Source organism: Berghia stephanieae, chromosome 10 (genome assembly GCF_034508935.2).
Source record: "Berghia stephanieae isolate SIO BIC M18660-M18661 chromosome 10, UCSD_Bste_1.3, whole genome shotgun sequence".
NCBI classification, from domain to species: Eukaryota; Metazoa; Mollusca; class Gastropoda; order Nudibranchia; family Aeolidiidae; genus Berghia; species Berghia stephanieae.
Window position 1 is genome coordinate 42,853,471 of NC_088369.1, and position 12,971 is coordinate 42,866,441.

Here is a 12,971-nt window from a genome sequence, read left to right on the forward strand (position 1 = left end):
AATGGATACCATATTTTAAGGTGCTAATGCCAACAATTTAAATTCTTGACCAGTATAACATCTAATTCATATTTTATGCATCTGGTTCGTTCCGACATAATACCGTTTTGAGACGATGGGTCACAAATGTGTTTACAGTGATAGTCAAGCTCTGTGGCGAGATGACCAATAATCATCATCATTCTTTGTTTAGAACAACATTGTGGTCAATTCAGAGCTCAACGTGTTTACAGTGGTCAAGCTCTGTGGTGAAATGGGAGTCCATGTAGTTCCCGATCCCCTGGACGGAGAGGGTGAAGGAGTTGTCCCGTGGAAAGTAGCGGACGGGCAGGTGACAGGCTGAAGGTTTGAGTCCTAGGTCATTGCTGAAAAGATAGGGGGGGGGGGGGGGGGGGGGAAATCAGATAAGTTGATTGAGCTTTATATATATATATATATATATATATATATATATATATATATATTATATATATATATATATAATATAGCGCAATATCCACTAAATGTGCTCAAGGCGCTTTAAAAAGGGTCCCTGACCAACAGCAACACGTAACATGTAGAATCTGGCGCTGATGTAACCTAAATGTGTTGCAAGCGCCGTAAAACCCTTTAAAAACATAACATGTAGAACGAGACATGACGCCTGTTAGGCGATATTATATTTTTTTTCCCGACAGAGACAACGCTGTTGACGGCCATGTACTCATTGTACACCCCGAGTACGGTGAGAGAATGTGAGTAAATAGTTTTTTTCCAAGGACTCGACTATACGCCGAGCGAGGCTCGAACCCAGGACCTTCCGATCCGAAAGCGAGTGTTATACCACAAGACTGACCACATAGCCGCACATCATGGAAGAAGCAAGCTTTGCTTTTTGTCCTTGGGTAAGACATATCGTTCGTTATACACGATTACCTCTCACAATTCATGTGAAAAAAGTACCTGGTTGTCCGTGTTAAAAAGAATACATACCTGCCAACCCTTCCACTTTTGGCGGAATCATTCCTATTTTCACTCTTTATTTTGTACTATTCCGTCATTGTCTCTAAGATTCCGATTTTCAAAAATGATGATAATGGTAAGAATTTTTTTTTAAAATTCCTATTTTTTGTCTCAAATTCCTATTTTCTGGGTGGGGATCCTGACCTCCCATAGTGGGCAGGGAGGTACATGCTGTGTCTTCTATCCCCCCATACCTGTTTTCCTATTGTTTCCTGTCATTGTCTTGGAATGAGATTACTTAGTTTTGTCCTGATCCTTGCCGGAGTTCCTTGACTGGGAGGAAAACAGTCGAATGTATAGTTATAGTTTTGGGAGATGATATTTTTTTCCTTGTAAATCATCTCTCTGTTATGCATTGTATTATGTTTAGTTTACATATTATATTATATGATTGGTAAACATTTGAGTGTATTCCTCTTAGTTGGGACCTGTGCTTGTGTCTGGATGAGACTTTTAGGTGATCTCAAACTAAGTACTTTAACGGTGTGCTCTTGGAATCTACATCTGTTCCCTATTTGAACCCGTTCCCCTTTGTCTTACCTTTTCTTTTGTGCTTTAATTATAATTCTAGAACTTTTTACTATCCTATTCTCTTCCTTTTTACTGGCGCTGATATGACCTTAATGTGTTGCAAGCGCCGTAAAACCCTTAAAAACAAAACAAACAAAACAAATTCCTATTTTTTGTCTCAAATTCCTATTTTCAGGCGTCCTGATTCCACTTTTGGAATGTGAAGTGTTGGCAGGTCTGAGAATATAAAGATACGTTGATGACCTCTCTGGTACAATGTTGATGTAGTAACATGATTAAACCCTGATCTTTATCCCTCGGTGGGGGTTATGATAGCTCAGGTGGTAGAGCACTTGCATCACACGCAAAGGGACTTGGGCTGATCAAGGGGAGAGAAGTCAATTTTTTTTTCTTCTGACCCCCTGCCCATCCAGCAGTAACTGAGTAGCTGAGTCTATTCTATTAGATAATATGGCGTAAAATACTTTGCGATAGATTAGCGTTCTTTCCAAGGGTAGGAAGCAATACTCTTCAACAGTCCTAACGTCACTTCCTTCCTAATGACTTAGTAACACTGGCTCTAAACTATCGGAACAATGGCGGACGCCCGTATGAAATATTTCTCCGGCGAGCATAAAGGGTGTCCAGAAGAAGAAGAAAAACACATAAATTTGATCATGTTTTGACTTTTGCACATTCTGATCACAAGGCATATGAAAAGTTCTAGCCAGCATGAAAAATAAAAAGTATTTCTTTGTTTAGAACCACGATGCCCGCCGTTGCCGGGCGGCGTGACATCAGACTATTGAACCGTATTGCTAATGTCCGTGTGACGCTATAGAAACGTATGGACCTTTTAGCTCTGGAGGACAACTTTGTATCCTTTGGTAAGACATTACGTTATCCACATCATCTTACTCAATTCATGTGGAAATCAGACATGGTTAAGAGGAAACGAATTCGTGACCATTCATCTTAACCCTATCCATACCAACCATGGAAAAATCGTCATCGTAAGGCGTTCCTTACAGAGAACGTCATGTTGGTTGTGCGCATGCGTCTCTCGTCCTCGCGGAGAGGACGAGAGACGCATGCGCACAACCAACATGACGTTCTCTCTCTAATAACTTTTCCGCCGGTGACGTCACAGACTATGGGTGACGTCCAATCAAGGGACGCTACTCTTCCTCTAATCTCATTCCCTATAAGGAAAAGGAGGTCATTCCAGCTTTTATGTTTTAGAAGGAAAACTAATACTAATACGCAAGCTTTGAATTTAATTCTTTTCTCTACAGGCAGCTATGCTGGTCATGAAGCATAGGCTTGGCAGAATCTACGCCTCATGAATACCTACTAGTCTGGCAGCGCTTTACTGGGCAGTCTGAAGCCGCCTGAGCTTATTTTTCGAAGTACCGAACACCAGAGCATTCACTTTGAAAATAAAAGGAAACCGTTTTAACTCTCTTCTTACCATAATACATTTTCAAAATTTTACCCCAAATGTTACACTCACCCTCAACAACAATAAGATTTATTTATTCAAACAGAAAATCAAAAAGCACATTCTATATATAATAGTCCGTCAACTGGGGCCAGTCATCCTTCCATCTGTCAGGGAGACTTTAAGAGCCACCATCACGAATGGGGCTACCGAGACTGCAACGAGACAGGAAGACAACTCCGCTCATAATGTATGGACTGTAATGATCTACACCTAGTGTACGATCCTACAGTCAAAGGTACCTTCAGGGGTACCCGCCCTAAGAAGGAGTACACTCCAGACCTCATCCTCGTTGCGAAAGGCGCGAACGGTGAACCGCTGCAGGTGAAGCGAACAGTCCTCGGGGACTTTCCGCATAGCCAGCACAGGCCGGTTCTTGTCACAGCTGGGTGACAATACCGAGGGTGCAGTCTCTCCCACTTTGCAGATGGAACTTCAGGAAGGCTGACTGGGAGGAATTCAGTTCCTATATCGAGCAGGTCTGCCCTGCCATTCCTCTCAAGTCCAAGAATATAACCAGATTTAGCAGGCTACTGGTTAAGAGCGCTCAACGTTCTATTCCACGGGGCAAACGGAAATTCTACACCCCTTGCTGAACAGCAGAGTCGGAAGAGCTGTACCGAGAGTATCAGCAGACCCAGTCCCAGGACGTAGCCGATAGACTACTTCAGTCTCTGGCAGAGGGAAGGAAGCAACGGTGGCAGAAGACCGTGGAAAGTCTCGAACACACACTCCAGCCGAGTGATAAAGAAATTGGACCCGGACCGGAATTACGCGAAGGCTGCACCGGAGTGTGAGGCAGACACAATTGCCAAGAACATTAAGAACCGTAGCAAACGGGTCCCTAATCAGGCTTTTGAGCGCGGTGTCCGCAAGGCGTACGGTACGTACGATTTTGGACTCGTTACCTGCGGAGGAGTCGGACTGGACGGCCCCATTCAGTCCCCGAGAAGTGGGTGCAGCCATTAGCAATTTGAAGAACGGCAAAGCAGCAGGGACAGATGGTGCATATCCCGATATGGTGATGCATCTGGGCCCCAGGGCACGGGCCTGGCTGGCAGAGGCAATGTCTGACGTCCTTGCAAAAGGAAAGCTTCCACAAGTGTGGAAGCACGCGAAGATAGTTGCCATCCTGAAGCCAGGGAAACCGGCGAAGGAGGCAGACCCATATCGCTGCTGAGCTGTCTTTACAAAATGTTGGAGCGTGTTTTATTAAACTGATGGGGGCCGGTCCGAGATGCTGCCTTGCCACCCGAGCAGGCGGGCTTCAGGGAAGGGAGGTGCACCACGGAGCAGGCCATTGCCCTTACAGAGCATATTGAGCACGGGTTCGAGATAAAACAGCAAAACAGCTGTCTTTATAGACCTATCAGCGGCGTACGATACGGTCTGGTGCGAAGGGTTGATGCTCAAACTAGCAAAAACCATAAGGTGCAAAAAGACCTTGAAGTTGTTCTCTTCGATCTTGGGGGAAAGGCAATTCCATGTCGCGCTGGGAGACGCCAAGAGCAAAGTAAGGAAATTGAAGAATTGGGTCCCTCGGGGATCGGTACGTGCGCCAATGTTGTTTAACGTTTATATTAGCGATATGCCGAACACTTCCTCCCTGAGGCTGGGATACGCGGACGACTGGGCACTCGTTACTCAAAGTAAAGTGTGGACCCGTCTCGAGAGCGTACTTAGCGAGGACGTCACCAGACTCAAATCCTATTTCGACAAGTGGTACCTGAAGATGAACACTTCAAAAACCGTGGCGACTGCATTTCACACCCGCAAACTGAATGTCCTAGTCGGGGACCAGCCACTCCCATTTGAGCCGCATCCAAAATATTTAGGGGTGACGTTGGATCGCAGCCTTACCTATAGGGTGCATCTCGAAGGGGTTGCCCGGAAGATAGAGAAGCGGAATAGTCTTCTGAGGAAGATGGTGGGATCGACTTGGGGCGCTAGCCAAGCGCTCCCGAGAACGTCCGCCTTGGCACTATGCTATTACACCGCGGAGTATTGCGCTCCAGTGTGGGGTAGAAGCAGAAACGTTGAGAAGGTGGATGTAAAACTTCGCAAGTCGATGCACATAGTGTCAGGAACGCTAGCAACAACTCCTAGAGAATGGGGCCCGATAATGGCAGCGATCCAGCCCCCCCCCCCCCCCCCCCCCGATGTCCGGAGGGAGACGATTAGGGGAAACTGGCTGAGTAAGATCAAAGAGAGAGGGAATGGGGATACCCCTCTGATGCGCATAATGGACGGTGTCCCCGTTTCGAGCCGAAATAAGTCCCGGCAACCCTTGTACGCAGAATCCCTGACTACATCTAGAGCTGCACATACGAGATGGAAGTCAGTTTGGACGAATTCAATCCCTCGTTGGGGTGGGGACGTACACTCCTCTAAGCTTGGTGAGAAGTTGCCAGGCTTTGATACCAGTAAGAGGAGACATTGGGTGGCTGCGAGTCGGCTTCGGTCGAGGAGCTGTCTAACGGCAAGTGCGCATCATCGGTGGGGTCTTTCTACCTATCCAATATGTACCCGCTGTGGGCAAGAACCTGAGACGGCAGAGCATCTAGTCGAACGGTGTGTTCTGACGATGCTACCCGGCGGGTTTGCGACGGTGCACGAATGCGGACCAGACTTTGCTGATTGGGTCGATCGTCATAATATAGTAGAAGAGCATTCTTGAAAAGAACCGTTGTCTATGTTTAAACGTAAGCTTAAAACCTATCAGTTTTGATTTTTAGTAGATGGTATGAGATTCAAGATAGGCGTTCAGTTTGCTGTGTGTGTGTGTATGTGTGTATGTGTGTGTGTGTGTGTGTGTGTGTGTTTTAAGCCAATGTAATTTGTAATTTATTTAAATCTGATATTTCCGGAGTGACAACGCTTTATAAGATTTCAGTTTCAGCATAATAATGATTATTATCATTATCATTGAATTGTATAACACTCGATTGTTCCGCAGGGAGTCACGTGACGTTGCTTTGTCGTCTGGTTTTAAAAAATAGTTCCGGCTCATTGCCAGGTGCATTAAAAAAAAGTTATGAGGCAACCTTTGGAAATAGTGAATGTATGATTTTATAACGCTCGTTTACGTCACAACGTTAGTGATAGAAAGAAAGAATAGGGGTGTAATAAAATAGGGTTAAAAATCTTTTATTTGGTTTTAAAACGAGATTATATATATATACCCAGGACTTCCCGATCCGAAAGCGAGTGCCATACCACAAGACCATATTATAGCCGGTTTTTTTTTTTTTTTTTTTTTTTTTTGGGGGGGGGGGGGGGGGCGGGGCGATAGAACACAATAATTCATTCTGTATTCAAGTATGTATCACCTGCTGGTTCTGTAGAAAGGATGTTGTTCTCGCATGGAATAACTCTTGAGGGTGACCATCCCGTCGTCTCTGTTCTGGTCACTCTTGGAGGAGTCCGTGTTGACTTTTGCTTTGGGTCCTCCAGGAAACCTGTTGTATACGATCGATTTAAAAATTACATGAAACACACACACCGCTCAACATTGAACTATGTAGGAGTGATATCTGGGTGGGGATCTTGACCTCCCATAGTGGGCAGAGAGGTACATGCTGTGTCTTCTATCCCCCCATACACATTTTCCAATTGTTTCCTGTCATTGTCTTGGAATGAGATTACTTGGTTTTCTCCTGACCCTGGCTGGAATTCCTTGGCTGGGAGGGAAACAGTCGAATGTATAGTTGTAGTTTTGGGAGATGATATTTTTTTTTCCTTGTAAATCATCTCTCTGTTATGTATTGTATTATGTTTAGTTTACATATGATATGATTGGTAAACATTTGAGTGTATTCCTCTTAGTTGGGACCTGTGCTTGTGTCTGGATGAGACTTTGAGGTGATCTCAAACTAAGTACATTTGTGGCATGCTCTTGGAATCTACATCTGTTCCCTATTTGAACCAATTCCCCTTTGTCTCACCTTTTCTTTTGTGCTTTAATTGTAATTCTAGAACTTTTTACTATCCCATTTTCTTCCTTTTTACTGGCGCTATTATGACCGAAATGTGTTGCAAGCGCCGTAAAACCCTTAAAAACAAAAACAAAAACATAGGAGTGATATGACTGACTTAATGCTGTTCGCTTCCTAATCATCCGATCGGGACGCCTCGGCTGCCCTTCTCATCATCTGTGTCATTTCCTTTCACAGTTCGCGGCCTTTTGCTGTCGATGCTAAGTTTGTAAGGTCTTCCTTTGATTTTAATTCTTTGTTATTTTGAAAGCTTTTATGTCTCTCATTGAGGACAGTGTGAATTGACGTTGGTGGTCTATGATACAGCTATCAGAATAAAATAAAGATAAAATTCTCTTTATTCATCCCATAGGGGAAATTTGTCTCTAGGGTCTCTATTCCAAGGGAAGACTGGAATAACCTTGGCGTCAGCCGCAGTGCAGCGCCGCAAATTGAGCTAGGGCGAGGTGACTTGCTCAAGGCCACACAGCTCAGCGGGTGATCGAACTCGGTATCTTTCGGGTACGAAGCAAAGACCGTACCGCTGAGCCACGCTGCACCCATACATGTTCAAATCTTGTTGGGTTTGTTTTGTTGGTTTTTTTTAGACGAATGTTCACATAGACTAGATCCACATATTTTTTTTCAAAAACCCACGTGAGTTCAGAGCCATCGCCACAGAGAAGATCACATTCCTTTCCTTTTGCCATCAAGTTCGAGTACATGTCTTGTCCTTGTCGATTCCCACACTGGAGGTCAAGGCGAAGCTGCCGGATGGACGACGCACGGTCGCTGCTTTGCCGTTCCTGTATGCAGGGAAAATGTGTGTTACAGTTAGTTACAATGAGAAGTTATGCAAGGAGAGGTGATGCAGAGAAAAGGGAGGGGTGGGGGGCACGGATAAGATGAAAGGTGGAAGGTGAAAAGAAAAACACCTTTATTTAAGAAAACCCCATCGAGTCAACACATCATCATCATCATCATCATCATCATCATCATCATCATCATTACTGTTATTATTATTATTATTATATTATTATTATTATTATTATTATTATTATTATTTATTATTATTATTATATCAGTATTATTATTATTATTAATATTATTATCATTACTATTAGCATTATTATTATCATCATCACATCATTGCTGCTGCTGTTGTTGTTGTTGTTGTACGTTAAATCCGTTAAGTTTCAAACAATGTGCAAATATTTGAAGGTCTCACAACCAAACACAATCTATATATTTTTTTTTTTCTGATGGTTTAAGAATACTTCCATTACAATAATGAGTCCATTACGATTTGGAATATCAGATCATCAAATATGTACTATACCTGTGAATTGCTGGCCATGTCGAATATAAGATTCTATTCAATGTCTAGACGAAAGACTAGCTAAATTATTTCAATATCCGGTTTAGGATATGACGTCATTTTGAGTCGAAATAAAAAGAATTCATTTTGTTGTGTGATGTGAAAAAAAGGCGCGAAACTTTGCAAAGAATTGAAAGAGTTCTCTCTCTCTCTCTCTCTCTCTCTCTCTCTCTCTCTCTCTCTCTCTCTCTCTCTCTCTCTCTCTCTCTCTCTCTATCTCTATCTGTATGGTTGGCGCTGAAGAAACCAATGGTCTGGTTGTATTTCAGCGGCGTCCTCATTGGGCGCGGGCCCATGTCAGTCGGGCCTTGAACTCGTTTAGGTGTGGTGCCATGATGATCAGTTCATCCAGCCCATTCCACTCCGAGATAGTTCTAATCTCTCTCTCTCTCTCTCTCTCTCTCTCTCTCTCTCTCTCTCTCTCTCTCTCTCTCTCTCTCTTCTCTCTCTTCTCTCTCTCTTCTTTCTCTCTCTCTCTTCTCTCTCTTTCTTTCTCTCTCTCTCTCTCTCTCTCTCTCTCTTTCTCTCTCTCTTTTAGATCATCTCAACTCCAGAAAAATGGGAGAAAGTGGGAAAGTAAGAAAAATCGAGATTTCCAATTAAAGCATACGAGAAAATGTAAAACAATGGGGACCGGGTCAAAAAGGGAACAGATAAAGATTTCAAGGGCTAGGTAGCTATCAATGTGCTTTGTTTGAGAATACAAAAAAGCCTAATCCAGACACAAGCAAATGTGACCCCTCGTCTCAAAACGGTATTAAGTCGGGATGATTAAGATGCTGAAAATGGAATTTGTAGCCAGAAATATCATGTTTAAGTTGAATTTATATGCTTTATAGAGGAGAAGGAATATCATATTTTACTGTGCTAACAAGGAATATCATATTTTACTGTGCTAAAGACCAACGTTTTATATTTTTGACCAGTTTAACTATAATTTGACTTTTAGTATCTGGTCCATCCCGACATAATACCGTTTTGAGACGAGGGGTCACAAATGGTCCCACCTCAAGAGGTACGCATTCAAACGATCTTCAAAAGAAAACAATGTTACAGTACATAACAGAAAGATAAGGGGAGAAATGGCATGTCTGCTAGCCGTATAAAGGAACAGACTTCACGTTTGTGCTGAATTGAATACCGGGTTATACTTTTCACTGTAAGAGCCTTTGTATACCATATTATTGGTCGAAGAGTGTAAAAGGCATATCATGCTTTATTTCCCCAGCTTTTAATGTATTCTTCTGTTCCTACTCCTTGCTTACTGTGCTACCCAAATATACAAAGTTATCTACCGCTTTGATATCTCTTTGGTGGTGTTATAGATAGTATGAAGTTGACGTCACTCGGGTCTTTATTATTGCTTTTTGCCATCCGCATTTACGAGTAATTACCACTAAACTGTATTAACCAGACTATAAACGTTCATGGTTACACATAGTTTTGTGTGTTGGTACGTTATACTTCCGGATGGCAATGTTGTGAGCTTCTTAGCCAAGCGCATACTATCAATATAAGGTGAAATTCCTCGCACTTTATTTCTGTCTTGCCTGTATTCGATTTTCATTTGCAGTCCTGTTTTCGTCGCTTCCTCTATCTGTGACTTTGTTTAGTTTTTCTTGTGCATCTTTTCAAGTTGTGAGAGAGAAGACAGTTGAGATCATGTAGTTGGTTCGTGAGGGTCCATTGAATTCTTGTCTTTTGTCCTGTGGTAGTCTGTTTCGTGACCCAGTCAATAACTACCAAAAAGAGTGTTGGTGACAAAAGGCAGCCTTGTCGGACTCCAGTTTTCACTGAGAATGGTTCCGTTTTTGTTTTGTTTTTGTTTTTTTTTTTGTTTTTAAGGGTTTTACGGCACTTGAAATACATTAAGGTCATATCAGCGCCAGTAAAAAGGAAGAAAATGGGATAGTAAAAAGTTCTAGAATTACAATTAAAGCATCCAAGAGTAAGAGAGACAAAGGGGAATTGGTTCAAATCGGAAACAGATGTAGATTCCAAGAGCACACTATCAGCGTACTTAGTTTGAGATCACTAAAAGTCTGTTTTTTTGTTTTTAAAGGTTTTACGGCGCTTGCAACACATTTAGGTTATATCAGCGCCAGTAAAAAGGAAGAAAATGGGATAGTAAAAAGTTCTAGAATTACAATTGAAGCATCCAAGAGAAAGTAAGACATAGAGGAATTGGGAACAAATAGGGATCAGATGTAGATTCCAAGAGCATATCACCAATGTACTTAGTTTGAGATCATCTATAAGTCTCATCCGGACACAAGAACAAAATCCAACAAGGAGGAACACACTCAAATGCTTACATTATACATTAAAAAATAACAAATATACTTATACATAACAGAGAGATGATTTACAAGGAAAAAAATATCATCTCCCAAAACAATAACTATGCATTTGACTGCTTCCCTCCCAGCCAGGACTCCGACCAAGGCCAGGACAGAACCAAGTAATCTCATTCCAAGACAAAGACAGAAAGCAAGTTGGAAAACAGATATAAGGGAATAGAAAACAGTGTATACCTCCCTGCCCGCTATGGGAGGTCAGGATCCCCACCCAACTAAAAGTCTCATCCAGACACAAGCACAGGTACCTACTAAGAGGAATACACTCAAATGTTTACAAATCATATATAATACATAAACAAAACAATACAGTGCATAACAGAGAGATTATTTACAAGGAAAAAAATATCATCTCCCAAAACTAACTGTACATTTGACTGTTTCACTCCCAGCCAGGGTATCCGGCCAGGGCCAGGACAAGACCAAGTAATCTCATTCCAAGACAAAGACAGAAAGCAATTGGAAAACAGACAGGGGGATAGAAGACACAGTATGTACCTCCCTGCCCACTATGGGAGGTCAGGAACCCCACCCAGGAGAATGGTTCTGATAATTTTCCATCGTGGATGACTTGGCAAAGTAGCATCTCAATACAGCTGCTGGATGGTGGTCAAACATTTTATTGGAAAGTCAAAGTGTTGCATCTGAAAGTCTACAAAGACAGCGTACAGAGGAGGGAACTGTTCGAGAGTATTTAGAAAGAAAATTGGATTGTGAAAAGATTCTAGAATTAAAATTAAAAGCCCTTGAGAATGAGTAAGACTAAGGGGAATGGTTCAACTAGGGGACAAATGTAGATTCCAAGAGCACATTTTCAGTGTATATAGATTGAGATCGCCTAAAAGTTTTAAAAGTCTCATCCAGACACCAGCACATGATCCGACTAAAGAATACACTCAAATGTTTATAAGATATGTTCAAAACAAACAAAAAGTATAAAACAGAGAGATGGTTTACAAGGGGGAAAAAATATCATCTCTCAACACTAACATACCATGCATTTGACTGTTTCCCTCTCAGCCACAAACTCCAGCAAGGACCAGGACAAAATCAAGTAATCCCATTCCAAGACAATGACGGAGAGAAACTCATAAAACAGATATAGGGAGGTGGAAGACACAACAGGTGACCTCCTGCCCTCCATGGGATGTCAAAAGACCCCACCCAGAAGCAGCACGAATGACTTCACCGGCCCACAGTGGGAAGTCAAAAGATCCCCCCCCCCCCCCACTCCAACCAAGAAAATTAAATAAATTCATAACACGTGTGTATTTTAAATCCACTCTATATTGGAAGACCAATAGGCAATGACAGTGACGTAGTAATTAATTCATAATAATGATAATAATAATAATAATTCTAATAAAAATAATTTTTAATATCAACAGAATCATTGCAGCAAAGAGAAATAAAAGCAATAGAAAAAAATAGACCCATGACAAATCGCAGTATTATTTGTGACCCATCGTCTCAAAACGGTATAATGTCGGAACGAACCATATTCTCAAAAGCGGAATTAATTGTTAAACTGGTCAAAAATATAAATTGTTGGCATTAGCACACTAAAATATGGTATCCATTCTCCTCAATAAAACATACAAACTCAACACAAGTCTGATATTTCTGGCTATAAATTCAATTTTCAATATCTTAGCCATCCCGACTTAATACCGCTTTGAGGCGAAGGGTCACATATATTACTTTTTTTCCTTTAAAAACATGTTTTCATTTTTGAAATATTGACACCTTGGTCCTTAACAATAAGAAATAACTTATAAACGAAAAATTATGATCTCTTATTTCTCTATGTCTTAGTAAAATGTTGAATTCCTTTTTGTCAATAGGGATTTTTCACCCAATGACAAAATAACAGAGCTTGTGCAATATTTCAATCTAAGACACATTCACAAGACTAATCATTTACCAAGGGTTAACTTTAGACCCAATGTTTCTGGTCGCCCATAGTGGGCAGGGAGGAACTTGCTGTTCTTCTATCTCCTTATAGTTTTTTTTTCCAATTTGCTTTCTGTCTTTGTCTTGGAATGAGATTACTTGGTTTTGTCTTGGCCCTGGCTGGAGTCCTTGGCTGGGAGGGAAACAGTCAAATGTATAGTTATTGTTTTGGGAGATGATGTTTTTTCCCCTTGTAAATCATCTCTCTGTTATGTATTATTTTATTATCTTGAATGTGATGTAAATGTTGCTGCTCGAAGCTCGAAGAAATAAATAATAATGTGAAATTGAATGCA

The 12,971-nt window shown here is 41.7% G+C and overlaps 1 protein-coding gene across 1 annotated transcript in view; it reads right to left on the reverse strand.

Moving 5' to 3' along the window:
• The window catches only part of LOC144981174 (uncharacterized), a 9,798-nt gene extending 1,381 nt beyond the window's left edge, over positions 1-8,417 (reverse strand). Inside the window, exons 1-4 of the mRNA XM_078929326.1 lie at positions 8,327-8,417; positions 7,645-7,793; positions 6,343-6,471; positions 1-365 (exon numbers count right to left, since the gene is read on the reverse strand). The exon at positions 1-365 is cut by the window's left edge and continues 1,381 nt beyond it. Of these exons, the coding sequence (XP_078785452.1) occupies positions 212-365; positions 6,343-6,471; positions 7,645-7,793; positions 8,327-8,344 (450 nt within the window). The 5' untranslated portion in view covers positions 8,345-8,417 and the 3' untranslated portion in view covers positions 1-211. The remainder of the gene's footprint in view (positions 366-6,342; positions 6,472-7,644; positions 7,794-8,326) is intronic.
• Positions 8,418-12,971: the final 4,554 nt, after the last annotated feature.